This window comes from Neolamprologus multifasciatus, chromosome 17 (genome assembly GCF_963576455.1).
Source record: "Neolamprologus multifasciatus chromosome 17, fNeoMul1.2, whole genome shotgun sequence".
NCBI classification, from domain to species: Eukaryota; Metazoa; Chordata; class Actinopteri; order Cichliformes; family Cichlidae; genus Neolamprologus; species Neolamprologus multifasciatus.
The window spans coordinates 3932170-3949193 of record NC_140455.1 but is presented as its reverse complement, the minus strand read 5'-3'; the positions used below and the strand labels follow the sequence as shown (position 1 = coordinate 3949193).

The window sequence follows — 17024 nt, the reverse complement described above, 5'->3', positions numbered from 1 at the left end:
CTCCGGCGATGCGCTGGGCAGTTTTCACGACCCTCTGCAACGCCTTCCGGTCCGAGGCAGAGCAGTTCCCATACCAGACTGTTATACAGTTGGTCAGGATGCTCTCGATGGTGCAGCGATAGAAGTTCACCAGGATGTCTGAGGACAGGTGGTTCTTCCTCAGAGTCCTCAAGAAGAAGAGGCGCTGGTGAGCCTTCTTGACCAGCTTGGAGCAGTTGGTCGTCCAGATGAGATCCTCGGCGATGTGGACTCCCAGGAACTTGAAGCTGCTCACACGCTCCACAGCCGTCCCCTTAATGTGGATGGGTGGATGTGGGTCAGCATTCCTCCTGTAGTCCACGATGAGCTCCTTGGTCTTCTCGGTGTTGAGCAGCAGGTTGTTGGTGTTGCACCACTCAGCCAGACGATCCACCTCCTCCCTGTAGGCTCATCGTTGTCACTGATGAGGCCAATCACTGTGGTGTCATCTGCAAACTTAATGATGGTGTTGGAACCATCAGCAGGTCTGCAGTCGTGGGTGAAGAGGGAGTAGAGGAAAGGGCTCATCACACAGCCTTGTGGTACGCCGGTGTTCATCGTGATTGTAGATGAGCAGTGGTTATCCAGCCGGACATGTTGGGGGCGGTTGGTCAGGAAGTCCAGTAACCATTTGCAGATGAGGGAACTGATGCCCAGCTCTGTCAGTTTCCTGATGAGTTGTGAGGGGAGGATTGTATTGAATGAAGTCTATAAATAGCATTCTGGTGTAGGTGTTGTTGTTGTCCAGGTGTGAGAGGACAGAGTGCAGCGTGATGGAGACTGCATCCTCTGTGCTCCTGTTCTGACGGTATGTGAATAGGTATCAGCGTGAACGTGGCAGGGGACACAACCACACGCCCCCCTCTAGCTCCTGCTCACATCAACAAGACGACCGATAGTTCAGCATGGACGTCTGCAGCCTGTCTCATTTACTTTTCAAAGTGCAAATACTCTCAATACTTAAAACATGATGGCTGGACTAATATCGTTTCTACACAAACAGTATCCTCGCCTATCAGACTGCAGAAAAGTAAATTTTTTACAGTCACTGGTCTGGCTCCAGTCCCCTCCGCTAACAGGGAGGTGGGGTTTATGACCTATACTGCAGCCAGACACCAGGGGGCGATAGAGACATTTTGTCTTCATTTTGGGAGCTGGTAGGTCGTCCTTTTCTACAGTCGCAGCACTGATCGGTCACACTTCAATTTTTCAAAATAAATATTTTTCAATGTAAACGACTGCAAATGCATTAATATATATAAAAGGAAGAGAGAAAGGAAATTTAAAAACAAACATTTTCTCTACTCTGTTACACCTGGTAATGCAAATATGTTATCAGCCAATCACAAGCAGCCTCGGTGCATTCAGAGATGACTTGCTGAAGTTCAGACTGAGCACCAAGCAAATGGTTTAAGTGATTGTTAATGTTGTGTTGCTGTTGGTACCAGACATACTAATACGAGTAATTCAGAAACGGCTAAACTGCTGGGAATTTCCCAAGCAGCCATCGTTAGCAATTACAGAGAGTGCTTCGAAAAAGAGAAAATGTCCAGTGAGCAGCAACTCGATGGGTAAAATGTCTTGTTGATGCCAGAGAAGAGGGCCGTTGCTTTGAGCTGATTGAATGACCTGAATTTATCCCATGACGAATAAGGGCAATTCTAACCCCACACTAACGAGGTGTAACCAATCAGAGTGGACCCTGAGTGTATTACTGACACTGCTCAAGTCTAAGTGGAGTTTTTGCTTCATTTGCTTGGTTGAGATTTTACTGCTGAGCTTGTAATATCTGGACAACTCACACCAAAACACTCTTTAGGGATAAATAGCAGCACAGACCAGATAAAATATGGGAAAACTGTCCCTTTACAACTGAGACTTAACACAGTAGCTACTGCTGCAGCCAGAAACTCCACTGTCAGCTACTTTTATGTAGACTAACTAACACCAACTCATCATCTTGCAGGACTTCAAGATTCAAGATTCAAGAACTTTATTGTCAACACAACAATATACACAGCATACAGTGTACCGAAGGGGGTGAAACCCCCTTCGGTACACTGAAGGATCTGAGCCCAATGCTGGGCTCAGATCTACCCCCCCGGCCCAATCCCTTTTTGTCCCCCATAAACCCCCCACCAGAGCAGCCAAAGGTTCGCCATCGAGCCCCGCCCTCAACAGAGCAATCGAAGTCACATTGCCCAGCCTCGCCCCCCTTAGTTCCTCCTTACCACCTTCATGCCCTGTCTCCGCAGTCTGATGTGTGATGTGTGGAGGGTCCGGGCTGCGAGGATTATGGCAGTGGTGACTTTTCCCAGGAGAAGCTGGGACCCTGTTTACTAGAAGGTTTTAAAATTTCTGTACTTTTAGGTGACAGAAGGAGACATGTGGCCTGGTCAAAACACAGAGAGCTGCACCCTAAAAGATCTTTAAATATAGTAAACATACCTTGTGTGCCACAGACTGCTCCCAAACACGAGGGGACAAGTAATGCCTCTAAAACACTTAAGTTGGCTTTATTAAATGTTAGATCTTTAGCTGGGAAAACATTTTTAATTAATGATTTAATCACTGAGCACAGCCTTGATTTTATGTTTTTAACTGAAACTTGGTTGGACCAAAGTAACAGTGGAGCTGTTCTCATCGAGACGACCCCTCCTAACTACAGTTTTATCAGTGAGGCCAGGGTGAGCAGGAGAGGAGGAGGGGTTGCTGTCTTATTTAATGAATCATTTCAATGTAAGCAGCTATCTCCTGGAAGTTTTCAGTCTTTTGAATATGTGGCTTTAGAGCTGAAGGCCCCATCCAAAGTTGTGTTTCTTAATGTTTACAGGCCTCCCAAATACTGCACAGACTTTTTTAATGATCTCAGTGAACTGCTGTCTGTGATCTGTGTTGATTTCGACTGTGTAATTATTGTTGGGGACTTTAACATCCATGTGGACAACCCTCAGGACAAAGGGACTAAAGACCTGAGTAACACTCTGGGCAACTTTGGGCTGACTCAGCATGTAACAGAGCCCACACATAATAGAGGACACACTCTTGACCTGCTGATCTCCAAGGGCCTGAGCATTTCAAAGGTTACTGTGTCTGATGTGGGCCTGTCTGATCATTACTGTGTTTTCTTTGAAAGTAAAATCTCAGCCCACACAAATATATCAACAGCAGTGATCACAAAACGGTGTATAACTGAATACAGTAGTGAGATATTTAACCAGGTCTTCCCATTAACACCTGACCTGTCCAGAGGTTCAATCAATGAGCTCGTCAATAGCTTCAATGCTAAAATGTTAAATGTAATGGATACAATTGCTCCCATTAAGGTGAAGGTTATCTCTGGAAGGAAGAAGTCTCCATGGAGAAACTCCACACTAGTGAAAAATGAAAAAAGAGAGTGTAGGAAAGCTGAGCGCAGATGGAGAAAAACAAACCTCCAGGTTCATTATGACATCTATAAAGAGAAACTTCACAATTATTATTTACAACTGAGGAGTGCAAGGAGGTCCTACTTCTCTGACATCATCACCAAAAACAGTCATAATGCTCGGGTCTTATTTTCTACAGTTGACAGGCTAACAAACCCTCCTGTGTCAGTGGCAGCTGAACTTCATTCGACCATGGCCTGCAATGACTTTGCCAAATTCTTCACAGAAAAAATCCAAAAGATTAGACAAGCAATTGGTACATCAACAGCAGATCCAGAATATGTACTGTGTCCACCGAAAAACTGTTTAAACACCATGAAACAGTTTCACCCGATTAACAGCAAAGACCTGGAGGACATCTTAGGTCAACTGAACTCCTCCTCTTGCTGTTTAGATGTCCTGCCAACAAGTTTTTTTCAAAAAGGTCTCAAAGACTTTAGAGTCAGACCTGTTACAGATCGTCAATTTTTCTTTATTATCAGGTGTGTTTCCAGAATCACTAAAAACTGCTGTAATAAAACCTATACTAAAAAAGGACAATCTTGACAAGACACAAATGAACAACTACAGGCCGATCTCAAATCTTCCATTTTTAAGTAAGATCATTGAAAAAGCAGTTTCTCAACAGCTCAATTACTTCTTAAAACAGAATAACTGCTATGATGCCTTCCAGTCAGGTTTTAGACAGAACCACAGCACTGAAACCGCTCTGACCAAAGTGTTTAATGACATATGTCTGAATACAGACAGTGGAAAAATGTCAGTCTTAGTTTTACTGGATCTCAGTGCAGCATTTGATACAGTTGACCACAACATATTACTCAAACGACTGGAGAACTGGACAGGTCTTTCAGGAACTGTACTAAACTGGTTCAAAACATACTTAGAAAACAGGAAATACTTTGTATCAATAGGTAACTTCACATCTGAGCAGACAAGTATCACATGTGGAGTTCCCCAAGGTTCCATCCTGGGACCCCTTCTGTTTAACATTTACATGCTCCCACTGGCACAGATTATAAAGAACAACAAAATAAACTACCATAGCTATGCAGATGACACACAAATATATATCACAATGTCACCAGGAGACCGAGGCCCTGTACAGGCTCTTGGTAAATGCATTGAGGAAATTAATGACTGGTTGTGCCACAATTTTCTCCAGCTAAACAAAAACAAAACTGAGGTAATAGTCTTTGGCGCCAAAGAAAAACGATTACAGGTCACCAGAGAACTTCAGACTATACACCTAAAAACCACAAACCAGGCGAGAAATTTGGGTGTAGTGATGGATGCAGACCTAAACTTAGAAAAACACATCAAGACAATAACAAAATCAGCTTACTATCACCTCAAGAATATATCAAGGATAAAAGATCTGATGTCTCAACAGGACCTGGAAAAACTAGTCCATGCATTCATCTTTAGTAGGCTTGATTACTGTAACAGCATCTTTACAGGTCTACCTAAAAAATCAGTCAGACAACTACAGCTCATTCAGAGCTCTGCTGCTCGAGTCCTCAGTAAGACCAAAAAAGTGGACCACGTCAGTCCAGCTCTGAGGTCTTTACACTGGCTGCCTGTCCGTCAGAGGATAGACTTTAAAGTTCTGATGCTGGTCTATAAAGCTCTGAATGGTTTAGGACCAAAACACATCAGTGACCTCCTGACCCAGTATGAACCTTCCAGATCCCTCAGGTCATCTGGATCCGGTCTTTTATCAGTTCCCAGAGTCAGAACCAGACACGGAGAAGCTGCATTCAGCTTTTATGCTCCTTATATCTGGAACAAACTCCCAGAAAGCCTCCGATCAGCTGAAACACTCAGTTTATTTAAATCCAGGTTGAAGACTCACCTGTTCTCAGCTGCATTTGAATAAAGCACCAAATCCACACTTAGGCTTAAATTTCAAAACTCACATTTTAATTACTGATTTTATCTACTGTTCTGATTTTATCTGTTTTGATTTTATATACTGTTTTGTTTGTTTGTTTGTTAATTAGTTAGTTTGTTTGCTTGTTTTAATCAATTTTAAATCATGCTTTTTATTTGTTTTTGTTTCTAATGTCTCTGTAAAGCACTTTGAATCACCTTGTTGTTGAATTGTGCTATACAAATAAACTTGCCTTGCATTGCCTTGCCTTGAAACGGTGCATTCATAAGAATATGAAAGATATATCTCCAAGAGATATAAAACTAGGAATTACAGATAAACAATAACTTGCTAAAACTTATTCTATTTCACTCTTTTAATTTTAGGTGTACCTAATAAAATGAGATGGTCTAAATAATCCAGGAACGCTGATTCGGTTCATCTGAAAGGTTAGAGGTTCGATCCCTGCCTGCTCTCCGACTGACTGCCAAATATCCTTGGGCAAGGCTCTAACCCCAAGTTCTCCGATGGATCCACTGAAGTATGAATGTGTGTGCATGTTTAACAGAACGCACTCGGTTAGAGAACATACGTGTTTGTCTGTGGAAAGCAACCAACAAAAGAATCAAGATATTCCCGTTTGTTCCTTGGACGCCGTCACACCCAATTTGGGATGAATCAGACCTTCCATTATGACCTGAGTTCAGGTGAAGCATCTCTCATTTTGCAGTATTTTAATTTTTGGCATAGATCGAAATATCTGTCAGCTGAATCCCTTTTTGCTGTAAAATATTCTCCTCTGAGAATCATCGCATACAGAGACCTGAGACAGCATGAAAACATTGCTGTGCTTTCTTCTGCCTGCAGTAGGTGCGTCTCACACTTTCGGGGACTTTCCACGGCACTATGAAAGCTTAGTTTGGAGCAGGTAATGTTAATGAGCACTATGACCTACTTTAATGCACAGTTACATACAAAAGAAGACCAAGGTGGAATCACAAAAACAATTCAAGATTAGCTTTTCTAAAGATTAAGTCGTGAGCCAAAGGGCTTCTGGAAGGACGTCTGCTGGAATCGAGCTTGGTCTGAACTCCGTGTAACCACACGATATAATTATTTTATGGTTTTAATTAAACAAGCTTGTAATTTCTAGATCACGAAACATTTGCTTTTTGATCTCGATGACACACACAGTCTTATTTATGCATTTCTCTAATCCATTTCTCTACGGCCTTCTGTACCATAGCTCCTCTTTCATGCACAGTTTATCTTCTCCGAGAGCAAAACAGAGCACTCATCCCCTTTAAATCCCTTTGTCTCTCTCTTTTCATCGCCTTTCTTCAGCCTGTTTATATGCAGCCTGTAGAGATAGGCAGAGACAAAAAAGAGCAAAGCTTCCTCCTCTAAATCCCTTTGTCTTTAAACCCGGAGTGACTTATCCAGCTTCCTGCGCACACATCTTAGAACCCACACCCACAGCGTATGACTGTGCTCCGGTCTGATGGCTTTACAGCAGAGGAACACTCAAGACAGCTGCTTTGGCTTTTTCACTGTGGGTGAAAGGTGTGACGCTTCTTTCAAGTCTGTGCCAGCCTCAGCTGCTGTGTTCCTGCATAATCTGGCCCAGGGTGCCAATTCCAGGGAGTGCAGGGAGTGCACACACACACACACACACACACACACAGACACACACACACACACACTTGCAGTGAGTGCATTGAGAGGCGTATCTGCAGCTGGTGAAACAGCCAGACAGGTATTAGTGTCACAAACACACAGAGACACTTTCCTCTTTTCACTGATTACATTTATTCATGAAGCAGTAAAACGACCTGTCTGCACAACATGATTAAAGTCTAATGATGTCTGGTCTGACACATGCAACCCTACATGCAACCCTACATGATGTTCAGTATGAACTAATGTGCAGTTTGGTCTACAACAGCCTTCTTTGCTTGTCAGAGGTGGACCCTGTTTATTGAATGTCTCGTTCGGCTGACACAACAAATATCATTTATTGTGGGAGGCGGGCTTCTTGCGTTGAGCCTTGTTGATTGGTCAGTTGCTTTGGTGTGATGAGTCATAGAGCGCTATGTCGTCTGAAACATTTTCGAATTAGAGTCGCTCTTTTTCACCTTTCTGATGACGACCTCATTATTTTTGTCAAACGCTCATCTAAACTGTAACTTTGCTGAAAGAGTAAAGCAGCTAGCTTCCAGCCTGGATTAAATACCATTACCAGTCAAATTATTAGTCAAGTGTACCATCCAGTAGAGGTGGGAATCACCATACATCCCGCGATACGATATTATCACAATACTTAACCCACGATACGATATTATTGCAATTTTTAAAAATATTTTGCGATATTCAGATTCTGTACATAAAGGTAAACTTTATCAATATTCATTTTCTCTAATATCAAAGTCTCACACTCAGTCTTTCTCTCATTTCAGTTTTATTGTTGACAAACTGAACGGTTTGTATTACAGTCTAGTCCAACTTAACTGAATCAACCATCTGGTACAATTATAGCTATTCTGAACTATGCAGTTTATGAAAACTATGCAGCCCCTTCAGCAACTGAAGAATTTGAAAGTAAATGTAAACAAAATATAATTTTACATTAAGTAAAACAGTTTTAAACTTAATTAAAATAAAACATGTCTTAAATTAAAATAAGTGAACTGTCACATTTGGACAGTGAAGGAATGTCAGGATTCTTGCTCAGAAAAAGGATCAACATGCTCTGAAGTCAGAGCACAAAAACCATTTTGTAACAAAATATCGATTTCTGCTGTCCCTGTATCGATACATTATTAGCAAACAAGATATCACCATGCTACACAGTATCGATTTTTCCCCACCCCTACATCCAGTCATTACCCTGGGATCTGACTATTTACTGAAAGAATGACATTTCACAGCCTGAAACTCTTTAATGTGATATTCCTCAGAAATGTGTGTGGACACAAAATGCCAGTGTGATTATCAGGAGGTCATAGAATCAAGAAGCTGCTATCTTTTCACTTTCATGCTTTTATACCTAAATTAAGTTTTTGGTTCACGAGTTTCTGTAGTTCAGAATCTTGATGTGGGTATTATAAATCCTCCTATTTCAAACTTTTACATTTAACAAATAACCCACTGACTTTAACCCCCTTTTAACTTTCAAGTCAATTTATTTGTTCAGCCGTTCCAAATTACGTCAATAACAGAAAGGAAAGTTACTACAAAAGGGCTGTTGTACCAGAATGCAGCAGTTTGAACGGTAAGTGGCAAAAGTTTAGTCAGATTCAGGTTTTGTCATTGACCCATCTTTTAATGGGTCTCTCTGCTATGTCAGTATAAAGCTGACATGTAAAAACACTCCTTTGTATCCTTTGACAGAAAGGTGTCTTTAGCAGGTATGAAGTTTAATTCCAGTTAAAATGTTCAGCCGTTATGAAAACGAGATACCTGGAATAAAAGTCTCCCTACAAAACGCCTTGTTTTGTCACTCTGCAGTCATCTTGAAACTCTGAGCAGTTATTTTCTGGCATTATCTAAGTTAGACTCCACAGCCATAAACAGTACATGTTTAAACTGATAGTGAAACTTGATCAAATCTGCTGTTCGATGTTTCCTTGTGCTCTAACCGCTCTCTATGCTGCTGTGGACCTCTCATCTCAGGCTTCTTTGTGCTGTACTCGACTTTCTCACAGAATTTAAGATGTCTTCTCAGGACATTTAAATTCTGACATCACTGCTAGCTGAGGAAATCTAGGAAAGAGCAAGAATTCATGGGGTTTTTGGTCCTCTTCAACATATTCATCTCTTCAAATAAGTCATTCCATTCAAATAAAAAGGATTTCAAGCAAAAATGTAAATGCACCTATCAGCCAGCACTAACCAGTGAAGTGAGTATAAACATGGATCCTGACATTCAAGTGGGAGCTACTCTGCAGTGTTGGGAAGGTTACTTTTAAAATGTATTCCATTACAGATTACAGATTACATGCCCTAAAATGTATTCTGTAACGTTACTCAATGAGAGTAACGTATTCTGAATACTTTGGATTACTTAATATATTATCATGCTGTTTACAACTACATGAATGTACTATTGCTGTGATTTATTACTGTTACTGAAGGTCCGCGGCTCCGAACCGTAGTAAAGGGACCTCTGGCTAATACGGTGGGTTCTGTGTCGGCTCGTAGCTGAAAACTAGCTTTACTTTGTTGTCTGGGTCAACTTTGCTAGCAGAGACAGAGAGAGGCGTTGAAAGGCTGCTCCAACAGAACTTATTGTTTCAGAGGAAAACACGAACACGGTGTACAGTCGAGTCTTAATAGCTTACTTACAGCTGGGCTCGTCAGGCTCTCTTCTTGGCTGCAGTGGTTATTATTATATTTACATGCTTCCAGCTCCCGTTTCTGCTCGATGACAGCTCGTACTTTTCCTTTTTCTCCCTCCCTCGCTCACAGACACATAACGTGTATGGCAGTCCATTCTCCCTGCAGCACGGACTACACTGCCCATGATGCTACATTCTTTAGAGCTATACCTGTAGCATTCTGCCTGTTAGCTTAGCACAACAACAACAGGCGCTCTCTCACCCAGGAAACACGCAGAGAGAGAGCGGCACCTTGTAACCATGGCAACCGTAACGCTGCCGCCTGGAACAACAGAACGTAGCTGTCAAACAAAACCCAAACAGTCCTGACCCGCCACAATATGAAACAGGGAAGTACCGCCGTGTAATCCATTTATTTCAACAAAGTAACTGTATTCTAAATACCACCTTTTTAAACGGTAACTGTAACGGAATACAGTTACTCATATTTTGTATTTTAAATACGTAACGGCGGTACATGTATTCCATTACTCCCCAACACTGCTACTCTGACATGTCAGCTGACTCCACACCGAGCACAGGAAATGTGAGAAAAGAGTGAGACACCAACCCTGAGATAACCAGCGTTTTTATAAATATATAACCCCAAAATGTGATGCACACACACACACACACACACTGATGAATGGTTTAGGGGCAACCCAGGGGTCAGGGGTCAGGACTTGCCCAAGGATGCCTCACAATACAAACTGGAGGATCTGGGGATTGACCCGCTGACCTTGTGGCCACCTTCACACTCAGTTTAAAAACTATTATTACAACCATGCATATCTGAACTGTTCGGCTTTCGACTCAACGTTGATGAGAAGAAATCACCAACAAGCCAAGAAACCTGCGTAACTCTGAACGACTGTATTTCTCTCATCAGAGTGTCCTGTTACTTTTGGACAAACTCATGCATGTTTACTGCAGCAGAAACGGCAGAAAGTTTGTAGCAACAACAAGAAAATAATTATCTGACTTTTATTAAATACACTTCAGAAGAAATGCTGGCATCTGGACTTTATGATGTGAGTAGTGGATATGGATGTGATTAGGAGACAACAGCAGTATGAACAGAAGGATCATCAAAACAACGTGAAACATCTGTGTACCCGTGGATCCCTCAGCACACACACACTGAACACACACAGACGATGTTAGCCTACATTAGCTGAGTCATTCCTGTTACTATGGCCCAGATCTGAGCATCAAGTCTGATTTCTGATTCAGCATCAGTGAGTGAGCTGGTATAATCTGCCTGTCATTACTGGTTGGAGGATAAAGAGGAAGAAGGATCATTAGCAGGTTTCTTTACTGTATTTAGATGTAATCTGACCACATGTGGCCACATTAAATTACTTAATTCAGCATCTGATTTAAATTGTGGTTAATAAAACTATCTCTGAGGATTCAGAGCTTAGCTTTAATATAATGTATCCTAAAAACACACAGGTTCACGTCACAGAGACGAGGGAGTCATTGGGCTTTTGGAAGTGTAAGCGAGACCTTGTAGCTCCCGCCTTCTGCGCCTCCAGGGCTCAATAAGAGGGAAGTTAAGCCCTGAATTAAACACTTGGCTTCAGATTTATTTAAAGTGAGCTTTTTTGTAAGAAAACCAGCGAGCATGTGTTAGCTGAAAGCAAAAACATCCAAAAGAAGAGAAAGGCGAGGAGGGAGAGGGCGCAGATTATTACAGAGGAGCATATTAAAGGGCTGCGAGGAGCCGAGTGGGTAAATGAGAATACTGCAAGGGGAGCTTTCATTTACTTTTGTTTAATAAACTCTGGAGCTGTGTATTAAAAGTGACGCTGGGAAATTATAGATATGAATATTAGGGGTGCAACGATACACAAAATTCACGGTTCGGTTCGGTTCGATACTTTGGTGTCACGGTTCGATATTTTTTCGATACAAAAAAAATGTTCATGCCTTTTTATTAATTTGTCATTTATTAAATTTTCACGGCACATTCTGCACCACATCTCTGTGCGTTCATCATTTGTTTGAAGCCAGCTCACCTCCTGCAACCACTTTTCAGAGAATACGCGCTTCTTTTGTGGTTCGGACTCCTTCTGACATTTCTTTGGAGGTGGAGGAACATCACAGTAACTGCTTAAAGGAGCTTCTTCGACATCTTTAAGAGTTCTAAACAAATGTCTGTCCTCCTGAAAATCTTATGTACGCAAACACGCGTTGCAACTTCTTATCTTGTGCGGGTTTTTATTTTGACAGCGAATGCGCACCTGCGGACCACTTATGTGCAGCCCTGGTTATTTAGCTCGTCATATTGCAGCCACAGAAATTCTTTTGTCCATGAAACCATAAAGCTGCACTTTCTTTTTTCCTTATAGTCTGATTTGTCATAACCTTTCCGTTTTGTGGTAAGCTTTTCTTTGGCTGTCACTTCTTCACGCTGACCTGTCTTATTTGGCTCAGCAGAACTAAAATATATATCCTGCTGCTTTTACACACGCACTAACATAACGCTCAGCGATTCTCTGCGCGATCAACCTCTCACATGTTTAAGCTGCGGGAGATTTCACTTGTCATGTTTGCATAGTAAGCTAACGATTGATAAGACGATGTCAGAGGAATTGGTGCGCAAATTATCATCACTCACCAATCAGTACTGTCGCTCTCTATACACAGTTCACGCGATTGCAAAGTGAAAGCAAAAAACAAGCGCAAATTCAAACGCGATTTCAGTATGTCACATATTGACAGTGGCCGATGCCAATGACATAATTACCCAGCTACATTTCCAAAAGAATGCAAAAGCATTGACATATATTTTTCCTTCCTAGGATAGGCCGACGGGCAGGGCAGAGATAGATTTTGGTAGCCCGACTGGAAAAAAGCCCCGTCGGGCTAGCGATTTTGCGAGCCCTGTATCTGATTGAGGAATCACTCATCTTTGGAAAAGAGAGTTTATTATGGAGAAATGTCTCTTTCCAAAATAAAAGCTATACTATACGCTTCTTCTGGGCTATATTCTCAGCAGCATATTAAACATATCAGGTCCCCATAAGGAGAATCGTGTGCTAACGGCTGTCTAAATGACTCGGGTAAAGTTTGTAGCATGCTGCTTGTTGTTTTTCTCTGCTTCCACTTGTCTTTGCACTAGGATGATGTCGGAGTAAATGTGCAGTCATATTGGTTGTGTTCCCACTAGTGCTGTCAGCGTAAATCTGAAATGACATTAACGTCACAACACGGCAAATCTCCGTTAACGAGCTACCGCGGATCACCTCATGAGTGGGGCTGGAAGACGTCAACACATTAACGAGCTAACTGCGCTAACACACTAGTTCCCACCAATTGAGCATTGCTGGCACATCCAACATACTGTTTTACTTTTGTCCATGACAGGCTTACCTTCAGGGTCATACATCACATGAAAACCAAAATAGTTCCAAACGCCAGATCTGAATGAGGGTGGGGGAGGTTCAATTTGCCATGTTGCAACTAGCCTAGCTTCTGTCTCGCTAGCTTGCCCTGCGCTCAGTGAATCTGTGTTCGACTACTCCGCCTAGGCTGCACTGTCGAGCGCAGATCCACTGAGCGCTCAACACAGACAGCATCATCAGAAGGAAAGTTGATAAAATAAATTAAAAATGTTGTATCGTTCGATACATATGCGTACCGAACCGAAAGCACTGTATCGAACGGTTCGATATCGATACGAGTATCGTTGCACCCCTAATGAATATGTGTGAATCTCTACATGCAAATAATAACAGTGAAGCTGCAGGCTGGTGATGCTGGTGTGTGCAGGCTGTGTGTGCAGGCTGTGTGTGCAGTCACGTATGAATCATACCTCAGCACGGCCCTGCTCACAGAGCAGTCTGAGGACATGGACCCTGTTACTGTGTGCATGATTAATACTGCATATAGAGACATGATGTTGTTCACCAGCGAGGATGCTCCCTATTTAAACTGGTTCCAATAGTTTGAAGTTTCATTCGATTTTCTGCATTTCGTTTCTATCGTTTCTATCATGCAGCAGTCAAAAATAAAAACAGGTGGATGGAAACACGCCTACAGTCTGTGTGAACCTGCTGCTGTCGCTGTGAATAACTGCATGAGGTCGCTGTGTAGCCACCGTGTAGGCTGCTGCTTGCAAAGTTTATGTTTTGTAAAAGTGGATTACAGATGCACTAAAAGCACAAAGTGAGATTTTCATATTTATATGAGTCTTACATTTATTATTTCTATTTATGATTCTGTTTTTCGCTCGACGCCCAAGACTCTCTCTCTCTCACACACACACACACACACACACACACACACACACACCTCTTTGACCACTGACCCCAAGCACCCTGCTAAAATGTACCCTAGCTGCACTAACAGCCTCCTCTACATAGAAATCAATCAATGGTGCTTCACATGAGTGAAAACGTGGAAAAAGGGAAAATCAACTAACGCCGGGCCGTGTGCACCTGGTCTAATCTGAGCTGTCCAGCAAACCGTTTAAATTCCTACGGTTTGCTTTTAAAAGGTCCTGGGTGATAAATGGCCAACAGTGAAATGGAAACGGAGAGAGGGCGAGGATGAGGCAGCACGCAGCAGAACACAGAGAATAAAGGACAACAGGAAGTGTGAGGTAAGACACTGGTCGGGTTAGCGGCAGAAGAAAGAGGCGTGCAGACAGGAAGTGACAGATGGTAGGACATTGATCAGAGAACAGAAGAGGAGCAGAAACTATCCAATCTATCACCATCACCTCCAGCAGTGTCCTCCTGTCATGCTCCTCTCCTCGGTGACTGCAGGCTGGCAGGTCGCGCTCAGCCCCGACAGCCACAGCTGCACAGACTGTGCCTCTCCACAGTGCTCCAGAATACGCCTGATTTAGTTGATACTGCAAAATGTGTACACTCTCCCTCCTTTCCCACCATCTTTTGAACATTAAGTAGTTGAATTGATTTTCTACCTTCGAGGCACTCGTTGGTTTCAGCTCACTCGTTTGAGATTGGTAATCCATCACAGTGAACATCGAGGCACAGTTTCATTATCACAGCAAGCAGGGTTTCTTTGAACGTCCCCTCACTGACGCAGGCTGTTTGAAGTCAAGAAGACTCATACCTGTGCAGCCACACTCGCTGGTTCACCTACGGCTTTACCTGCTGTAGTTTCCAGTTTTCTCATGAAAACTAAACATATTGATGATACACCGTCAGTATTTGTAGCAATAAGGCGCGTAGGAATGTTTCCAGATAAACAGTTACATTTGGATTCCAAGAAGGTAAAATACTCGAATTCTAATTGGAGATAAAGTATCTGAATCTCAGGAGTAGGACCACGCCTCCAAACACGCGCCTTCGCCTCCCCACACAAGCTGTTCATCTTGTTCAGCCCTACACTATAGAGGCTCTGCTATTACACAAAGGGAACAATCAAAAGAGGGTCAGTTCCTCTTGCTGGCAGGACATGCAGGGTTCAACAGTGTTACTGACAGAGTGTGACGTCCTCCACCAACCTGGCTGTACTCAGTTCTGTGTACATGCACGTCTGTGTAAGGATGTAGCTGTACCTGAAACACTGCACAGACCAATCCTATAGTGGTACCTAATAATTTGGACCAACTGAAGACTCGTCTCTCTGACATTTGATGGTAACCTTTGGACTGCAGCACGCTGTTATTTTAAATTAAGAGGTGACCACACCTTTCAGGTTGCAGCAGCCCTCCTCAGGTTGGCTGAATGAGTTTAAAAGTAAACACATTGTTGTATGTTAGCATCTTGCATCCATTGTTTCGGTTATACTTTATCTGTATGCTGCATTCGCTTTAATGCATGTTTATCCAAACTGCATTTTGTAACCGTGTGTTTGAAGCAGCACACAGACACAAGTGAAGATTCATCTGAGAGGGACAAACTGAACTGGACCGAGTGCTGAACTTTATTTATTTTTTCTACTTTATGGGAGAATTTTAGACTTTTCAGGTCAAAATAAAAGCATCACTGCCCAATCCTTCTTCTGTGAGCATTAACAGACTGTGCACAGATTGTTGCCGTTTTCACTAGACTCATTTTTCCATGAAATATAAAAACGTCACAAAAACCTATAAGAATATTCTATACATGGTATTAAAGTTAGCAATTACTTTGTTAGTGCCGTCCTTTTAAAACATTTGCTTTTCTCTGGCCCCCTTCAGTACAGCTTGTGAACGCAGCACTGTTGGCAGCGACATTTAAAGGGCTGCCAAAGCTTCTTTTTACCCTTGAATTAAAAGCTCTCTGGGTGATAGGAAATCATAGCAAACATAGCATATAATTCATTTGATTTTATCCCAGCCTTAGCTCTTAAAGTCATTCATATGGTAGGTGTTCTCTATTTTATGTCCTTTGCTTCTTTAATTGTGAGCATAAACTACCTGACGAGGCTGAGGCCTGCGTCTGCATCTCCTGATTCTTCCTGCGTCCGTCTCTTCACTGTAAACTGTCCAGTAAAACTCGAGCCATTAAAATGGCATCACATTATATGCTTTCATTTCATGCTGGCAGTCACACTGTTATAGCAGCATGCGGTCAGATGGTCGTCATTCTGTAAAGCGTTTTAAATCGTGAAAAATGAGATGAAGCAAGCTTTCACTGGCTGGGACAGACATGACTGTAATAGTCTCGCTGTTTATGCGATATGAAAAAATGCTGCAGAAAAGAGCTTCGAGTAGGAGTTATTTCCTCACTGTCCTTGAAAAGGGTAAATTGTGAGACCTGAGAAAAACTTGTCCTTTCTTGTGATTTATTGTCTGCTCTCATTTATGATACAATCGGGATGACTTTGTCACCTGAGGCCGGCAACATTTCCTGACAAAGAGACGGAGAATCAACGGTCATTATGCTGAGCTTTCACAAGCAGTCAGCTGTTTCCTCAGGTACTGAGCATCAGTCCTGTGGGCACCAACAGTTAGGAAAGAAAAATCTGCCTTCTGAACATGCAGCAAAAACAAATATAGGCCTTCTTCAGGTGAAAACCTGGAGTAAAACAGATGCAGATGCAGATGCAGGTGGTGATAAGAAGATGACAAGGGTGCTTATGGAAGTGGGATAGTGTCCTACCTGTGTGGGGTTGTAGAGCTCCTGCAGGGCATTGCGGGATCCTTTCCTGCAGCAGCCTTCCACCATGAAGGGGTTCCTCCGCATGACTGGAAAACAGATGATGCTCCAGTGAGAACGGACGACATTCAGACGTACTGCAGCTGTTCTGACACAGCAATCATTTTGACAGCATGCAGAGCAGAACACACGTCATCTATATAAAAACATATCGTTATTTTTCATGCAGCTATCAGTGTGAGAAGGCCAGCCACTGTTCGTGGAGGCG

The 17024-nt window shown here is 42.5% G+C and overlaps 1 protein-coding gene across 2 annotated transcripts in view; it reads right to left on the bottom strand.

Moving 5' to 3' along the window:
- Positions 1-17024, bottom strand: part of chst11 (carbohydrate (chondroitin 4) sulfotransferase 11) — a 102180-nt gene that overhangs the window by 17876 nt on the left and 67280 nt on the right. For both annotated transcript variants that reach the window (XM_085138996.1, XM_085138997.1), the window contains exon 2: positions 16760-16845. In XM_085138996.1, coding sequence (XP_084995122.1) covers positions 16760-16845 — 86 coding nt within the window. The remainder of the gene's footprint in view (positions 1-16759; positions 16846-17024) is intronic.